Here is a 16,691-nt window from a genome sequence, read left to right as displayed (position 1 = left end):
AGAACCCGTGGATAATAAGGGCTGACTTTACATATCACAAGGTTGCACAGGATGAACTTCAGGACTTGAGCATCTGGGGATTTTATCCCCAGAGGGTCCTGGAACCAGTCCCCTGCATATACCGAGGGATGACTACAATTCAGTTCCCCCAGAATCTTGGCAAGTTATTTCATGTCTGTTTAATTGTTCTGTGATGGTTTTAATATCTGCTATATTCTTGTCAGGTAACAACAGCTAAATTTTTTAAAACTGACTTTTGAAAACTTTGTTTTCAAGTTCAAAGCATTTTGAGGTATATATTTAGTTCTGAAAAAAAATGTCACCTATGTAATAAGAATAATAAATCCTAGAAACCAGAAGTTATTGTTTTGCTTACTACACTGTCTCCTTAAATGTTGGTTCCTAAACATTCTTCTCATTCCCTGTTTCTCCCCATGATGTCATCATCTGTTCCTCCATCTATCTTGGTCAGCTGCATTGCTGGTATTTAAGCTATTTCGGTTTTAATTGGTGACAACCTAGGGCTTCTTTGACAAAGATTCTCCTTCATCAACCTGGAGTAGTAACCCCAGAAATTACCATCCCAAAAGCTTAATTCAACCATGTCAGACCCCAAAAACAAACAAAAAATTGCTAGGGTTCAAGTTCCCATCAATGTCAGCCACCTAAACACATGGGATACCCCAAATTCCTTGGTGCCTTAGTTCTACGAAATAACTTAGAACCATATTAATCAGCCCCTGGCCACTGCTAAAAGGAGAATAATTCCAAGACAATTCTCTTCTATCCTGAACTTAAGAGAGTTGGGTTGACCCATAAAATTTAGGATTCCATTGGTATTGAGCAGCATTTGTCATGGCACATTAGGCCCCCTATGAGTCTGTGTTCTTTTCATTTTCCTTTCTTCCTTGACTTTTACCACATATCCAGCCTGTCCCCAAAGCCTGTTTCTGTGTGCTGGCTATTCCTTCTGTCCATTATCCAATCCCCACAGCCAAGTGTCTCGTCATTTCTACCTCTGTAATCTACTTCTCCCTCTAGCATCATATTCTACACTCTGCCTTTTATGCCTCTTCCAAAGTAATTTTTCCTGCTAGCTATTTCAGTGCTGTCACAGTTTTCATCAAAAGTCTATAATGGTTAACTGTTACCATCTATGGTGCTCAAAATATCATGACCATTTATCAGGCTGACCTAAACTATACCATCCATCCTCCTGACACTACCAATCAGCATAATACAGCAAATGCTGCCAAGCTCACCTGTAGCTTACTTCAGCCAGCTTTGCACTCCCACTCTGCATCTGCCCCTTAGTCTTTGTTAGAATCCCTCTTCCCAAATCTTATAGGATTCTTCCCGAAGACTTTCAGTAATGTTGGCTTTTATATTCAGTGCTACTTATTGTACCTACAGCTTATCAATACATTATAATATTAAAACTTTTTAGTTTTCTTCTGGGTTTAATTCAAGTTATTGTCTTATAAATTTTACATTTAATTTGTATGTCTATTACATTATTATTCTGGTTACATTCTGTATGCCTCCTAGTAGACCACAGGCAGGTGTTTAAATAAATACCTTGGGCTAGACACCTAATTTGTCCAATTCTTTGTAGCTTTCTTTTCCCCACTTCTAAAGAGTATATGAGGTTTGGTAACGTAATTCCCAAACACAGTATACTGTGTTTTAGTTTTCTAGTAGTGTGCATGTAGGTATGTGTGTGCTTTGCAATAAGAAACATAACAGAGGAAAACTATGATCTTGGTCACTGACTATATAACCTTATACAAATTATTTAACCTGCCTAAACCTCACTTTCCTAATGTGTAAGAATGGGGGTGATAAAATCTACTTTAGAGGGTTGTAATAGGGATGTGGAGAAAATAATATGTATCCAGAGTGCCTAGTACAGTGCTTGACAAATAGCATAGTATTGTTAATCTAGATGCAGCTTTAATTGATTAAGGGGGGAAAAGGAAATGATTCTTCTCTAACACTGGACTACATTAATATCTGTTTTCTATCTCTAGGTTGAATATATTTCAGGAAAGGTTTTTTTCACCACCTGTTGTGATTTGAATATGCTGAAGAAATTAAAGTCTGCAGAGAGGTTATTTTTGCTGATTAAAAAGCAGGTTCCACTTACTGTTTCTTCTGTAAGTAAAGGTACTGTATATGCCTTTTGCTTTTACCCCCACAATATATTGTACTCCAGAATTTTGATAATTAATATGCAGTTATTTCACATTTTTAAGATGCATTCATATGTATAGGATCCTTAATTATGCATTTTTCTGTATTTCCTGAATATTATCACCTGATTGTGGTAGAATCTGTCTCTTCTCTTTGCAACCTGCTGCTGAGATTTTAGTGTCCTAAGCCACATTTCTTTTTTGAAAATTATGATCAGGTGCCTTTTCCACAGATATTGCATTTATTGAGATTTAGAAACATGTAATAACCCCAAATCCATTATTTTAATAATGAAGTGGTGAAAACTGTCCACTTGCAGGAGCAAACACTGCGTTAAACTTCAATTTGATTCTTAGCGGTGGATCACTTTATTGCCTATTGTGCACAAGAAATTATGTAATTATATAGTCTATAATAAGCTATTTTAAGAAAGATACAAATGACAAGAAATCAAGATGGGACAGAAAAAAATGGTAAAGCAAATTCCAAGGTATTATACTGTGGGGCCAATATAATTTCCTCCAAGTATTCCATACACTCTCATTCATTAAGAAAAGATTACATTTTGCTGAGTGTACTGGCAGTCCCTAAGACTGAATGAATGGCTTATGAATAGGTTGCATATCTAAAGTGTTACTTTATAGAAATTCATTTTAAGATATATGCTAATATAGCATGATCTAAAATGAAATAGACCCAAGATTCAGCTGCTCTGTTACTGAGCTCTGTGTTTTGTAGTTTATTTACTTTTTTAAAACTTAATTTTTTTAGGCAAGATTACTGTTATTTCAAAGATTGATGTACATTCTAGGTCTATGCATATATTAAAGAGATACATCTATTATTATAGGACAAATGATCTTCCTAAAGTATTACATGGTACTCCTATAGGAATTTTAATACAGTTTGGGTGCTATATATGTAAAATAAGAATGAACATTATTCTGCACAGTATTTTTATGATAAATTATATAAATGAAAGTGAAGTTATTCACATAGCAATTTAATAAAACTTATTTTAAAGAAATAAAGCTAGTCGAATTTGGGAGCAATGAATGTAATGGATGGTCTTTAAAGCTTCAATATAGGATTAACAGATTTTATTTATTTAGGAAAAATATTTAGTGAAATGCAAAGACTTATAAATGATGATCCAGGAAGTTGGTTGAATGCCATGTCTATTTGGAAAAATCTTCTTGAACCTGATGCAAAAAAGCAAAAACTCTCTCAAAGAGATGCTAACCCACTAAAAAGAAAAGTGGTAGAAAATGAAATCATTGTTGCAAAGAAATTAAGGATAGAACAAATGCAGAAGATAGAAGAGCACTGGGAATGCCAACTGGAAAAACAAATAGACCAAGAAGCACTGGAGCAAAGGGATTTTATCACTAAAAGAGAAAAATTTCAAGAAGAATTTCAGAATGATGTAAAGAAAACAACTAATACTCTTAACCAGAACGACCTGACTTTCAGAGTTTCTTGTCGCTGCAGTGGAGCTATTAGAAAGGCCTTTACTTCACAGGTATGCTTACCTCCCAAAGTGGGATCCTGTTTCCTAAAAGAGTTGATTACTTAGATTTAAAATGAGCTGTGAACCTCCTACAGAACAGATAAGTAAGCCCAGATGGATAATTAGTTCTTATATAATTAAGTATGTTTAAAAATGCATTTTCTTTTTTAACTTCACCTCAGGTGATTACGAGGAATGGTCTGCCACTGCGTGTAATGACCTTCTTCTACTTCCTGCCTAAAGACTCATAGATGTCCTTTGCATTTAGAAATCTTGACATCATGGCCCTAAGTTTTGGGATTTGTCTTTAGTTCAATTTTATGCTTATTGAGTGGATACTCTGTATCAGGCCTTGTAGTGGGATTGTCACCGGGACCTAGACTACAAATACACAAATATACATGCGGTCTCAATAGTTAACCTTTCAGCTTGCGTCCGTTTCCCAAAACCCAGAATGACCATATCTATTAGGTTGTGATCTGGTTATTTCATGTACCTAAAATTGCAAGAATAGAAATTACAGATGAGCGAACGGGTGGGGGAGGTAAAACGCAGCTTTATTGCCTTGAATAGAAAATGCCTTAGTGTAATATTTTAATATCACAATCGTGAGTTACCATCAGATAGTCTGAATTGATTCTCATACAGGCTCTGTTAGTTTTTGCTTATGATTAAACTTATATTTTTCATTTTTATTTAGTATTCTTATCTTTTCCATAACTTGCTACTTTTCCAGGAAGCAGGAAGAGTAATTGGAATTGCTCTTATGAAACAGTTTGGTTGGAAAGCAGATTTGAGGAATCCAAATTTAGAGGTAATGAGTATTTGTTTTATATGTTTGTAACCTAATTCTTTAAAGACAGTGTCATCTATTTTTATCGTACTTTCCAATTTTACTTCAGAGTTTTAAAAAGCATGTCTACATAGATCCAGAAGTCTGTTTTCTCTTTAGCAGTAGAATAATACAGATAGTTTTGCTAGTGGTTTTCACTGTGAAAATGTTTTGTCTAAACTCCAAAAAAAGACATTTGGAGTGGAGTTGTTTGGTCAGAGGTGAAGAAAAAAACATTTATTATAGTGTTGCGGAGATGCTTTCTATTATCTCTATAAAATATAATAATAATAAATTCTATAATAAATTCTAGCTAATGTTCAAAAAATGAATAACAACAAAAAGGCTTGCACAGAATTTCATAGTATGTTAATAGTGGTTTTGTTAGGGTTACGAGGTTATGTTCTTCTTTATTCTCTATTTTAAATTAATTTAATAAAATTACACTATGTTTAATTGGAACAAACAAAAAATACTCTTCCTTATTTTTTGAAAACCATCTTGTGAATTTGACAGGTTACTTACATGATTCATTAATTCATAATTTTATTATGAATACTATATAACTTTAAGTAGGGTAATACCTGGCCAAATAAATGAGAACATTTTTGAGTTGTTTTATTTTTTAATTTTCTCTTATTTGATGTTTTTCACTTTGAAAAACTAATACCTAATGAATATCCTTTATTGCTTTTCATGCAAAATACTTTGACTACAAGAATGTTTTGATGTGAGAGTGTCTTACCTCCCATCTTTTCTTTTCCAGTTCTCTTCTCTCCTGGTTTCCTCCTCTTCATCTCCCCTGACTCCATCTCACTGTCAGAATTATAGTTTTCTCATGGATTAGCTCATTAGTAAATATTGCAAATTTCATTCTTATCAGCCATTCAGTGCAATTAGTAATAGCTATAATTTGGTGGGAATAATCATACAAAACAAAATTGACAGGACTAACATCACATACAGTAAAATTTGTGACTAAAATTTGACAGAAGAATCAAATCTTAACAAACTTTGTTCTGCAAAATTGATAAGAGAAAATTTTTAGGTGGGGGAAGCTATTCTTAGTAACATTCAATGTAAAAACAAGATCAGTATGTTATATCCTTGCTATAAATTGTAAACAAAAAAATTCTAATAAATAATTTTGCTAAAATGCATAATATATAAAATTGGCAAGTTTAGCAGTGATGTATCAATTGATTGAGGAATTAAATTGGCTAAATGGAGTCACTCCAGATTATTCTTTTCTTGATGAAAACTTATCAGTATTGAAATAATTCTGATTAAATGTATATATTAAAAATAACCTTGAGGTGAAAGTATCAGGAATCAATTGTTCTTGAAGTTCAAAACAGCAGTTAGAAAATTCTATAAGCCTTATCAGTCTATAAAAGTATAAATTTTATAATTAGTAATAAAAAATTATAAATTTTAACTTTTAAAATTTATGTGGGCTCCTCATAACTTGAGGCATTTAAATCCTCCTTATGGCCTAACAGAAGAAAGGAAATAAAGAGAGGCAGAAACTCACCTATAGATAATAGAGAGAGAAAGGGGTACCCTTGTTACCATATATTTGAACTAAATAAAGTTTTCTCTTGCCCTGCAAGTGTTTGAAGCCTGTGACAGCCCTGTGTGGCCTCGAGTCTCATTTGAGGCTAGAATTCGGATAGATTTAGGAAATCTCTAAGCCAAAATGCTGAAAAGTCTGATCCAGTTATGATAATTCAGAAAATCACTGGGAAGAAAGTTAATCTTCAGTTCTAGGTAACATGATTCTCCATGTAACTTGTATACCAAATTGACCTCAGAATTTTTCTATGAAATGTACTTAAAATTTGGTTTAACTTTGCTTAAGAAAAAAAGGTTATGGAACATTTTTTCAGATATGACAAATAAAGCCTTGGAATTTCTTATTAAAATAGAGTTCGTATAAGTTCAAAATGGAAGTTTTCAAATTGTCGGTAATTTAGTGACGGAGTTTTCTGTTTCATTCTAACTTCTGTGTTTGTTCTTTCAGATCTTTATACACCTAAATGACATTTACTCTGTGATGGGGATTCCTATGTTCAGGTAGATATTGTATTCTGAGCTTCAAGTTTGGCACTTAGGAGAGTTTGTAAAATTAAGAACTTTATGCTTTTTCTTTATAGTATAAAACATTGATATAGCAGAGGAGCCTAAAGGCAAAGTGTTTGAGTTCTTTGCTTAAGCAGTAAAATGTTTTTATGGAGCTTAGCGGATGTGATTTGATCTGACCAGTTAGAGCTGTGAAATATGTGATCACAGTAATCCATTGATTACATGATTAATGCTGAAAATTATATTTAATTATTTCTATTATTAAATGATTTTCACAGGCTCATGTTTAAGCTAAAATTTTTAGTCTGTTGGCATCTTGGAATTTTAATTAAAATAGAAAATACAACACAGTTCTTTAGCTTCACCTTCACCATTCTCAAAATTTCATTGCCATTATTCTTTTACTGTAGGAGGTTATTCTAGTTTTCAATATCTTCTTCAGGTGTCTCCCTAGTCATGCAGAATACTAAGTAATAAATGCAAAATGATTTATTTCTCTATTCGAAAATATTTATTGAACTCTTATTGTGCAATCAGTACCTTTTTTTCTAGGTGCTTTGCAGAGAGGCGGTTGTATGAAAATAGTGATTTTCACCTTCTTGGGAGCATGCAAAATATTGCATCTTCAAAATATTTTATATGCATAGCCCTGCTTACATAATATAAAGCAATTTAGATACCCTTTTTCTAGGTAATTTTAAACGTGGAATGTCTTAAAGATCATGTAAGTCCTATGGGAATACTGCATTTGCCTTAAGCTTACATTTATGCATCTGCAAGCCTAAATCAAGATGTTTAGAAAAATGCTTTAGATTGTTAGAATACCTTTTGTCTAATGGTGAGCTATAGCAGAAGATTAACATAATGCTGAGAACATTGTAGATGTCCAAGAAATACTGAATGATTGAGTTCTTGCTGTGTACTAGTCATATAAAAGGCTCCACCAGCATCTAGATTACACATATCGTGAGCTGAATGAAGTTTCTTGTCACCATAACAACTGTGAACTCATCACATGCCTCAATATCCTGTTGATTTTCCTTGGCTCCTACTTGCCCTAATACCTTACAAGCTCTTCCAGACCAAATCTAACCCACTCTCTTATACCTATACCTGACAGATTTCCAGGCTGACCTACTCCAGCGCCTTGAGGATCCCTAACCCCTGCAAAATGTTTGTAAAGCTGGACTTTAATTTGAACTATTTTGCCTATTTAGCCTTTTTGAAATTCCCTAATAGCTGACAGAGTGAGGGAAACTGAAAGATGACCACATTTCAACCCAGTATAATTATTGATGGTCACCAAGATGAGGATAGGAAAGACTAGCAAAAACAAGCAAAATATGAAATATATTTTTACAAGAATTCATAAAGTAGTTAAACATTGTTTGATACTTTGACCCCAAAAAAGGTGAGCCTATGGATGTAGAAAATTGACTTACAAGCATCTCATCTGTAGCAGTGCTAGGTACAGCACTAATGTATTTAGATTCTTAGCACCAAGTAAAAGAACTATTTTTTTTAATTTTTATGCATAAAAATCTAAATTTTATGCTCCTGTATTTAACAAATACATATATATAAAACTTTATATTAATGTTTTTAAAAGGCATTAAATTTTATTATTTAAAATTATTTGAATGCTTGATAGAAACACTCAAGAAGTCATGCTTATGGTATCTCACCTAATAACTGGTAATACACCTAAAAGTTTATAAATGAAAGGTATGTATCTGAAAATTAACACTCAGAACTTGAGTGAGCAGAGGTCGAGAATAAGATTACTATGTATGCTCTGTGATTAGTTAGTTTGACTACCTCAGTGAAAGAAGGAAGCAGTCTCACTGATGTGTGTTAGCTAAAAAGAACAATTTGCTGGGCTGTGAGGAAAAGGGAGACACAAAAATTTGAACAGCAGATAGCATTGGACAAGAAAAGTGACAGTGAAGATCAGAAACTGCCAGCTGGTGACCCTGACAACAGAAGTCAGAAATAATGAAATAGAGTATCGAGCAGCCATGACGTTTGAGGGTCACATAAAAATGTATATCTTAGTAGTTCCTAAAGACATTGTTTATAATAGAGTTCTATTTTCTTTAGAAAACAACCCTTTGGGTATCAACAGCCACATAGGGCATTAACTGTATGTAGCCATGCCACAGTGTACACATCATCTAGTACAGTATAGCATAGTAGATAAGAACTGTGGGCTTGAATTCTGCCTTCTCCACAAATTAACTTAGCAAGTTTAGGCAAATTATCATATTTCTTTGTTATAAAGTCAGGAAAACAATAGTACCTACTTTATAGCTTCATGGTTGGGATTAAATGAGATAGCTCACGTGAAAATGCTTGGTACTGTTTCTAGGATACAGTAAGTGTTGAATAAATTTCCACTGTTTTATTTTTGAAACAGTTCAGCAACTGGGCAGGGAAGGGAAAAGCATTTACTAGAAGGGTAAGATTAATTCATTCAATTAATTTCAGTTGAAACATCTGTTTTGTACTTACTGTATGCTAAGCAATGGGCTAGACATCCAAAACTCAAAGATGAATAAGTTGGTCATTAAGTTCAAGTAATTCAGTCAAGTGGTAGAACCGACATGTGATAAATGCTTGACTAGATTTAGGAAAGAGGACCTAACTCCAGCGGAGGTCAGGTGAGCAGAGAATGTGAAGGAGTATCACGTAAAAGGAAACTTGAAGGTAATAAGTAAAGTTTTGTCAAATGGATGAGAGAAGGAAAGGATCTTACAGGCAAGGAAGAGCATGTGCAAAAGTACGGAGGTATGAGGTAGCTGGATTTATGTGGGAGACCATAAGTAGTTTCAGTGTAGTTGGGACAGAATGTATAGGGAGAGTGCTGGAAAATTAGACTGAACAATTAATTAGAAACAAGTCTTTAAGTGTCTTGTAAGTTATGTTAAACAGCTTGGATTTTATTCAAAAAGCAGTAAGAATTTGCAGCAGAGGAGTAATGTTATCAGATCTGTGATTTCAAAAAATTACCAAGGAAATTAAAGGAAATGAAAGAAATGAAAAAGACAGAAGGAGAGGTTTAAACTCACACAATAGTCCAGGCAGTGAAAGATGAGTAATAGCAGGTCAGTTTTGCCCAGGTTTAAGCAAAGTAAGACCATATTCACTTTTGTCACATATTAATGGGGTTGGCTCCCAGAAAGTAAAACTTCTATTAGTAAAAATATATATGTACTTATTGAAACTTTCAAAGATTCCACATAAATTCCTCCTTCTTAGAAGAGCAAGAAGAGCACTTTCTAATATATGTGGGCAAAGACAGTTTTCCATACCGTGTCTACTTCTATTTGGTATCTAGAGTGCAGACGAACATGTTTTATAGCAAGACAATTGCCGAGCTTACCCTGTAGAAGCAAAATTCATTGACCAAAATATTTTATAGTCTTTTCACCATTCAATTCACATTGCTGATTCCAAGTCTATGATACAGTACTATTTACAATGTTAATCATTATTTCCTTAAAAAAAAAAAAAAACTTTGTTAAAAAGCCAAATTCCCATGGGTTTACTATGCAGAGCTTCTTCATTATAGTAGTAAGCATGCAATTACTGTTCTATTTGAAAGGGATCACCTAATTCTAAGATGTTAAGAGGCCTGCAATAAATACACACAAAAGCAGGATAACTTAAAAGTCAAAGAAAGATGAGAAATAAAATGGTGAAAGACAGAAATGTTTAATAGATACTTGGAATTCTGTTGAAAGTCTTTAAGAAGAGTTTGGAGAACATTGTATCTTTGTTTAATGTTCATAGAAGAGCCCTCTTAGTGGTTCTGAAACAAGCCAACCCCAAAACAAACCAACACAAATTTTTGAAATCATATCTAACCAACAAGTTGTAGAAGTGAACTAGAAAAGCACATTAAAATTTCCAAGGAGATGTTGGTTTGTTGCATTAGAAAGGTAGAAATTAAACATGATATTTGAAAATTTCTATTAAATCTGGAAACACTTAAATAGCAATGACAAAGCAGAAGATAAAGTATGAAGTGATACATAATAGAGACCAGTGAATTCATTTGGGAGATGCCTGCTTCAGGCTTTCATTCAATAAATTATTGTAGATTAATGCAATGTCATGCTTCTCATCTTTTGAGCAAAGTACAACTGATAAAAAGCAAACTTAGAAAAGGGATGTTTTATAGAAAACAGATTTTAAGGGTTAGTCTATTCTGCCCTACTTCCCATAATACATCCATATCACAAAACAGTATGTTTCCTCTTCATGACTCCAGATAACAGGAAATGGTCTTTCCGTTTGGGAAGACAGGCAAGTATAAGAAAGATCTCCTCATGTGTGATTAAATTTTTATAAATTAGACACATGGGAGTTTAAATTTCAGCTATCTAAAAAATTTACCTTTATGAAATACCACACTGGCAGACTAGAAAGGTGCTGACTAGAGAAGGTATTTTTGTAATAAGGTTAAAATGTTCTTTAACTTTAGGGAATACTTTAGCTTATGTTGGATGAATGTGTTAAAATGATTCTCAGATATGACAGGTTTATCATCTTTATTTATATACTGTTCTTTAACATATAGAAATATTTGATATATAATGAGATTCTTATCTTTGTAGGGTGCCTTTAGCCAGCAGAGCTTACATCAAGACAGCTGGACTGCGATCCACCATAGCATGGGCAATGGCATCTCTTGCTGAAATTGAGGTAAGGAAAGTATGTTCATTCTTGTTAATAGCAAGGTCCTTTCCATAATTAACTTACACAGCCTCTTATTGATGGACATCTGGGTTGCTTGCTTTTTCTTCTCTTTTTTTATTTTTTTCTTTTCCTTTTTTTCTTGTTGCTATTACACCCACAAACTGATATGGTGATACATTTTTATATTATTGTTGAACTTCTGAGAGTATTTTGGCTATGAAAAACCTAAGTCAAAGGTTAGCTACATTTTATTTCTAATTTTTTGTGTCACGATCAGAAAATGTGGCCTATAAAACCTCTACTTCTTAAAATTTAAGTTTTTCACTGTGTCTAAGATCTTGATCAATTTTTGTAAATGTTCCATAGACATAAGTTTTATTTTCTGGTCAAGAAATGTTCTCTATTATCTTTACTTACAATTTTACTATCTGCTCCATTCTGAAAGAGGTATTTTGAAATCTCATTGTATTTGTTAAGTATTTGCATTTTTGTCAGTTGTATTATTCAGCAGTTATGCACTTTGGTATATACACATGTACGACTGTTACTGCTTCATCATGAATTATACCTTTTTATAGTTACATGAAGTCTTCTTTATCTTGATTAGTGAGTTTAAACTTAAATTTCACCATCTTAATATATTTACTTATTTCTTTTTATTTGCATTTACCTAACATTTCTTTGCCACTGCTTTATTTTCAACTTTAAGTGTTTTCTTACAAACACAAAGCCATTTCTATCACACTCTGATGGTCCCTGTCTCTCAATGAGAGAATTCAGTAAGTGTTGTGACAGGTACACTTAATTGTATTCTTTCTATTTTACTTTGTTCATAACTTCTTACACTTTACTTTTTTTGTGCTGGCTAGATTGATCAACTTACTTGCTAATCATTCCATTGTCTCCCTGAGGGTGGAGATTTTACTTATTGTTCTGTTCCATTAAGTTCCTTTTCTATGCTCTTTTAATTAAATACCTGTGACCCTGCTGTTACTTTAAAACAGGATGTCAACTGTTTCCTCTGCCAAGACACACTGTTTTTATCAAGACTCTATTTTTCCCCAACTTGCCCGTCCTCCCTCTCATGAGACCTTTACATCATTTTTTTCTCTTCTCCCTACCTTTACCTCTCCCTACAGTGAGACCTTTGACACATTTCACCACCTTCTCTCCCACCCCCAACTGCTAGATTGAACTAAATTACTTACCTAAGAGGATACTTCAAAGTTTGTGGAAAAATAGAATTAAAAGATACTATGAATCTTTCCGTGAACTTTAGAAGTTCCCATTAGAACTTCCCTTAAAGTATGCCTCTTTTGCTTCAGAAGTTCTTAGCTTTCATGACACAGCCTATCCTGTAGTCAAGATGGAATCGTGTGTAACACACACACATTTTTGTATACACATGCAAATATATATTGCAAGGAGTATCTCTCCTTACCATTTTTGTTCTTTTTATCTTTCCCCATTTGAGGTCTCTGCTCTGGTTTATTTGCTGCTTGGTTAACGTCTTTTCTTACGTATTTTCCTCAAGTGTGTTATTTGAATAATATGCTGTCTGAATTCCTTTATGTTTTCAAATTTCTTCCTTTCATCCAGGGTATACCCATCTTGGCTGGGTATGAGATTCTTGAGTTTTCTCTTGGAGGTCTTGTAGGTGCTGTTTCATTGTGTTTAAGCTTCTGGCCATGCCAGTGTGCATTTTTTCCTTTATAGCTGCTTTGTTCTTTTTTCTTGGAAGCTTGTAAGATTTTTCTCTTTAATCTTAAAGTTCAGGAATATTACCAGAATGTGCTTATATATGTATTTTTTCTATTGAGCCCAAAGTTTGGTGAGTCTGACTGCCTGCGTTCCAATTCTGGCTTCACCACTTACTGGCTGGGAAACTTTGGGCAAGATACACAACATCTCTGTCCCTTGGTTTCTCATTTGCAAGATGAAAATAGTAATAGTATATCATAGGATCATGTCAGGATTAAATGAATTAGCATTAATAAAGTGATTAAAACAGTGCCTGGTATATAGAAAGTATATAAGTATTAGCCATTGTTACAGTAATAATAATTAAAGTTATAATAATTATTATTTGGAATATATAATTATGAAAATTATTATTTATTATTGTCATTATTTCTCCAGCACAGGCACCCTTTCTTATATTATTTATTTAATTATTATTGCCTCAACTGATTAACAAATTTAACTTTAAACAATTCTCTTTTCTCTATTTCTGAAATTCCTGTTATAAACATGTTAAGCTTCCTGGTTCTATCTTCCAAGTCTCGTATTCTCTCTCACATGGTTTCCATCTCTTTGTACTTTGGCTCTGCATTATGAGTTATTCTTGGAACATTATCTTCCAAGTTATAAGCATCATAAAGATATACTCTGTTTCAGTTCATTTATTGATATTTTTAGTTTATACATCATGGTGTTTTAAGTTCAGAAAGGTGTATGTGTTACATTTGAATATCTCTAAAAGCTCTTCTTTTATTCAAATATTTATCTGCCTCTCCGGCAGTGAATAGTACTCTTTCACTAGGTATGTATTCTGATTGTTCCACCTTTTTACTCTCTAGCTACTAAGGGATCTCCTCCCCTTAGATGTGCCATTATTTTTCTTTGTTGGCTCCCAGGGGCTAAAGTGTGGTTATTTAATGGCCAGAATCCTATCAATAGTAAAAGACAAATGCATCTCTGGCACCCTAGGGTTCGGCAGTGTAAGGAGGATCTGTCAGCCCTGCTGAGATACCTGGAGGAAACTTCTGCTCACTGGGTTCCTTCGGGCCCACAGATCTCTGAAAACCAAGACCTTCCCTGGTTCCACTGGTTCTTCCCCAGGGCTCCAGTGCTGTTCTCTAATCACTCACCCAACACACAACAAGGAGATCCCATACTAGTTCCATCTTCTGGGACCACAGCAGAGCCCAGGGTTTCTCTTAGCACCAGTTGCCTCCGGGTCTGAGCATCTGTAGGCTCAGTGCAAGTAAGTTGCTTGGAGTTGGGAGTAGAGGAAGGAGCTGCCTTTAGTTACTACGTACCGAGCATGATTTTCTTTATTTTATTTAAATTTTAGTACAAATTTATTTTAGTATAAGGAGAGAGATATGGTTACAGTTTTTTTTTTTTCCAAATTGCCAGTGGTTTTTACAACAGTTTGTATTTAAATATAAATTTAAATAACCAACCACAAATTTGAAATGACACCTTTATCATGATATGAACACATTTTTCAGAGAAGTCAAAAGTAAGTGATCAAAAATATCCAAAGGCAGTGCTCAATAAAATTTTTTCTTACTGTGAATTTGCCCTGCTAATACCAAGAGTAAGAAATGTCTCCCTAAATGTGACCACCAGCAAAGGAGGTCAGTTAAAGCAGGTAAGAAGTAGCAGAGCAGACCTCATTTGGAGGGAATGTAATGACGACTCACAGCGTAAGCGGTCCCAATATCCAACTTGATCCAGTTTTGGAGCTCAGTACCCAGAGCAGTGCACAGACAGCTCAACCTTGGCTAGAACAATGCCACTAAAAATGAAGATTAAAAATGGGGATATTAGATATTTTTGTGTTTACTATAAATTGTTCTCCCTACATGTCATAACAAATAAGGAAGACTGAGTCCTATAAATCTTGCTTGTTATAAGTATACCAAAATACCTCTCTACTTCAGCCTGTGCCCACAAATGTCATGACTAGGAAAGGTACTAAGGTAAAATAAAGACATTTAAAGACAATTTAGGTTAGATTATAATGTTCGACACAGACCATGGGGGAGGAGGAGCACAGTGTTCGCACATTTTAAGATCTTAATAAAAATTAGTTCTCTTACCATTATTAACTTTAACAAAATTGCCATTTAAACCATTAACCTTTTGTTATTTACTGCACCTGCATGGGTGATCATGAAATCCGCCTAGAATTTAGTGCTGGTGGAAGTTTCTCTCTCCTGAAGAACGTTTTCTTTCTTTCCATCAGGTACCCTCTGGTTCTGACTGACACCTGGCTGTCCACTGAGGACTCTGCGTCCTCTGTAGACATATCAAATGATGGATGCTTTTTCTCCCACATCCCCAGTACCGCTGGGCCTGCAGGTGGGGTAGGTGTCCCACTCGCTCTTCATTGCCCCTTCTGGATGGTTCTTTCCTCTTGTCTGTGCAGAATGTGCAGAACCTGATGAGATCATCCCAGCATATACAGATCTCTCTCCATATCATTTTTATTAGCATATAGACTGTCATTCCTGCCATAATTCTTTATGATCTTCATAGCCACTCAATAATCTGCCACTTAGTTTCTTGGCTTCCCTACTTCTAACAGTCCACCTTAGTCATATCCTAGAACTTGTCCTTCCTGGAAGGATATCCCTCCCACAAATCTCAGTTTCAAGAATCTTGTTCTAAACCACCATATCTTTCCTGTTTGCTTCCTCTAGCCCCCTAATACTAACCTTTAACCCCCCAGGGACCTCAAACCCTTTGGCCAGCCTACTGTCTGTTACTCTCCACCAGTCCTCACCCATCTTTCACATTATATCATTATAGTCATTTCCTTGCCCATACTCTCAACTCTCTTGCTTCTTGTTTGACTTAAATATCAGAATCAGAAGAGAACTTCAGCATGCTCTCCTCACCAGAGCTACCGGCACACCAGAGTCTGTGCCCACATAGTCTGCCTTACCATCATTAAAAGAGACGAACTGTCCTTGTTCACCCCAATACTGGTGTACTGGACTGCATATGTAAGGGCTTTTCTTTTTACTGGGTCACTCTATCAGCATTCATGCCTGCTCTGATATCTTGCAACTTCAATAAAAAGCCTTTCCTGAACCCACAGGTTTCTTCAGCTACTACTCATTTCTCTGCTCCCCTTTACAGAAAAACTCTTAAAAACGATGGTGTATGTTTACCATTTCTACTTCCTTTCTTCCCATCTTCCCATTCTCTCATGTACCCATTTCCATCACCAACACTCCCCTGAAACTGCTCTTCTTAATTACCCAATAAGCACTTGGACACCATGATCTTTCTCCTTCTTGAAACTGTGTTTTTCACTTTGTTTTGGGACCACCACTCTCCATACTCCTCCTTCATCAGTATGTGCTTCTCAGTATGCATGGATGTATCTTCATCTTCCAAATTTCTACACTTAGGAGATCACCGCAGCCCAGTCTATGGACATCTCTTTTTAATTTCGCTTGCTTCCTAGATGATCACATTCAGTTCTGATGCTTTAAATACGATTTATAAACTGACTCATTTTTCCCAAATTTATATCTGTAGCCTGAACCTCTCCCTTGAACTCTAGATTCAAATGTCCATTGACTCAACATCCATACTTGGAGGTCTAAGAGGTATCTCCAGATTAACATG

At 34.7% G+C, this 16,691-nt stretch overlaps 1 protein-coding gene across 5 annotated transcripts in view; it reads left to right on the top strand.

The window, feature by feature from the left end:
- Positions 1 to 16,691, top strand: part of THUMPD2 (THUMP domain containing 2) — a 37,256-nt gene that overhangs the window by 6,034 nt on the left and 14,531 nt on the right. For 4 of the 5 annotated variants that reach the window (XM_063078112.1, XM_063078113.1, XM_063078114.1 and 1 more), the window contains exons 2-6: positions 2,031 to 2,166; positions 3,306 to 3,715; positions 4,440 to 4,517; positions 6,559 to 6,611; positions 11,240 to 11,327. In XM_063078112.1, coding sequence (XP_062934182.1) covers positions 2,031 to 2,166; positions 3,306 to 3,715; positions 4,440 to 4,517; positions 6,559 to 6,611; positions 11,240 to 11,327 — 765 coding nt within the window. Of the gene's footprint in view, positions 1 to 2,030; positions 2,167 to 3,305; positions 3,716 to 4,439; positions 4,518 to 6,558; positions 6,612 to 11,239; positions 11,328 to 16,691 lie in introns of those variants that run through there. The other variant, XM_063078115.1, reaches the window with a different exon arrangement.

Source organism: Cynocephalus volans, chromosome 14 (genome assembly GCF_027409185.1).
Source record: "Cynocephalus volans isolate mCynVol1 chromosome 14, mCynVol1.pri, whole genome shotgun sequence".
NCBI classification, from domain to species: Eukaryota; Metazoa; Chordata; class Mammalia; order Dermoptera; family Cynocephalidae; genus Cynocephalus; species Cynocephalus volans.
The sequence above is the reverse complement of the archived record's forward strand: the minus strand, read 5'-3'. Positions and strand labels throughout refer to the sequence as shown.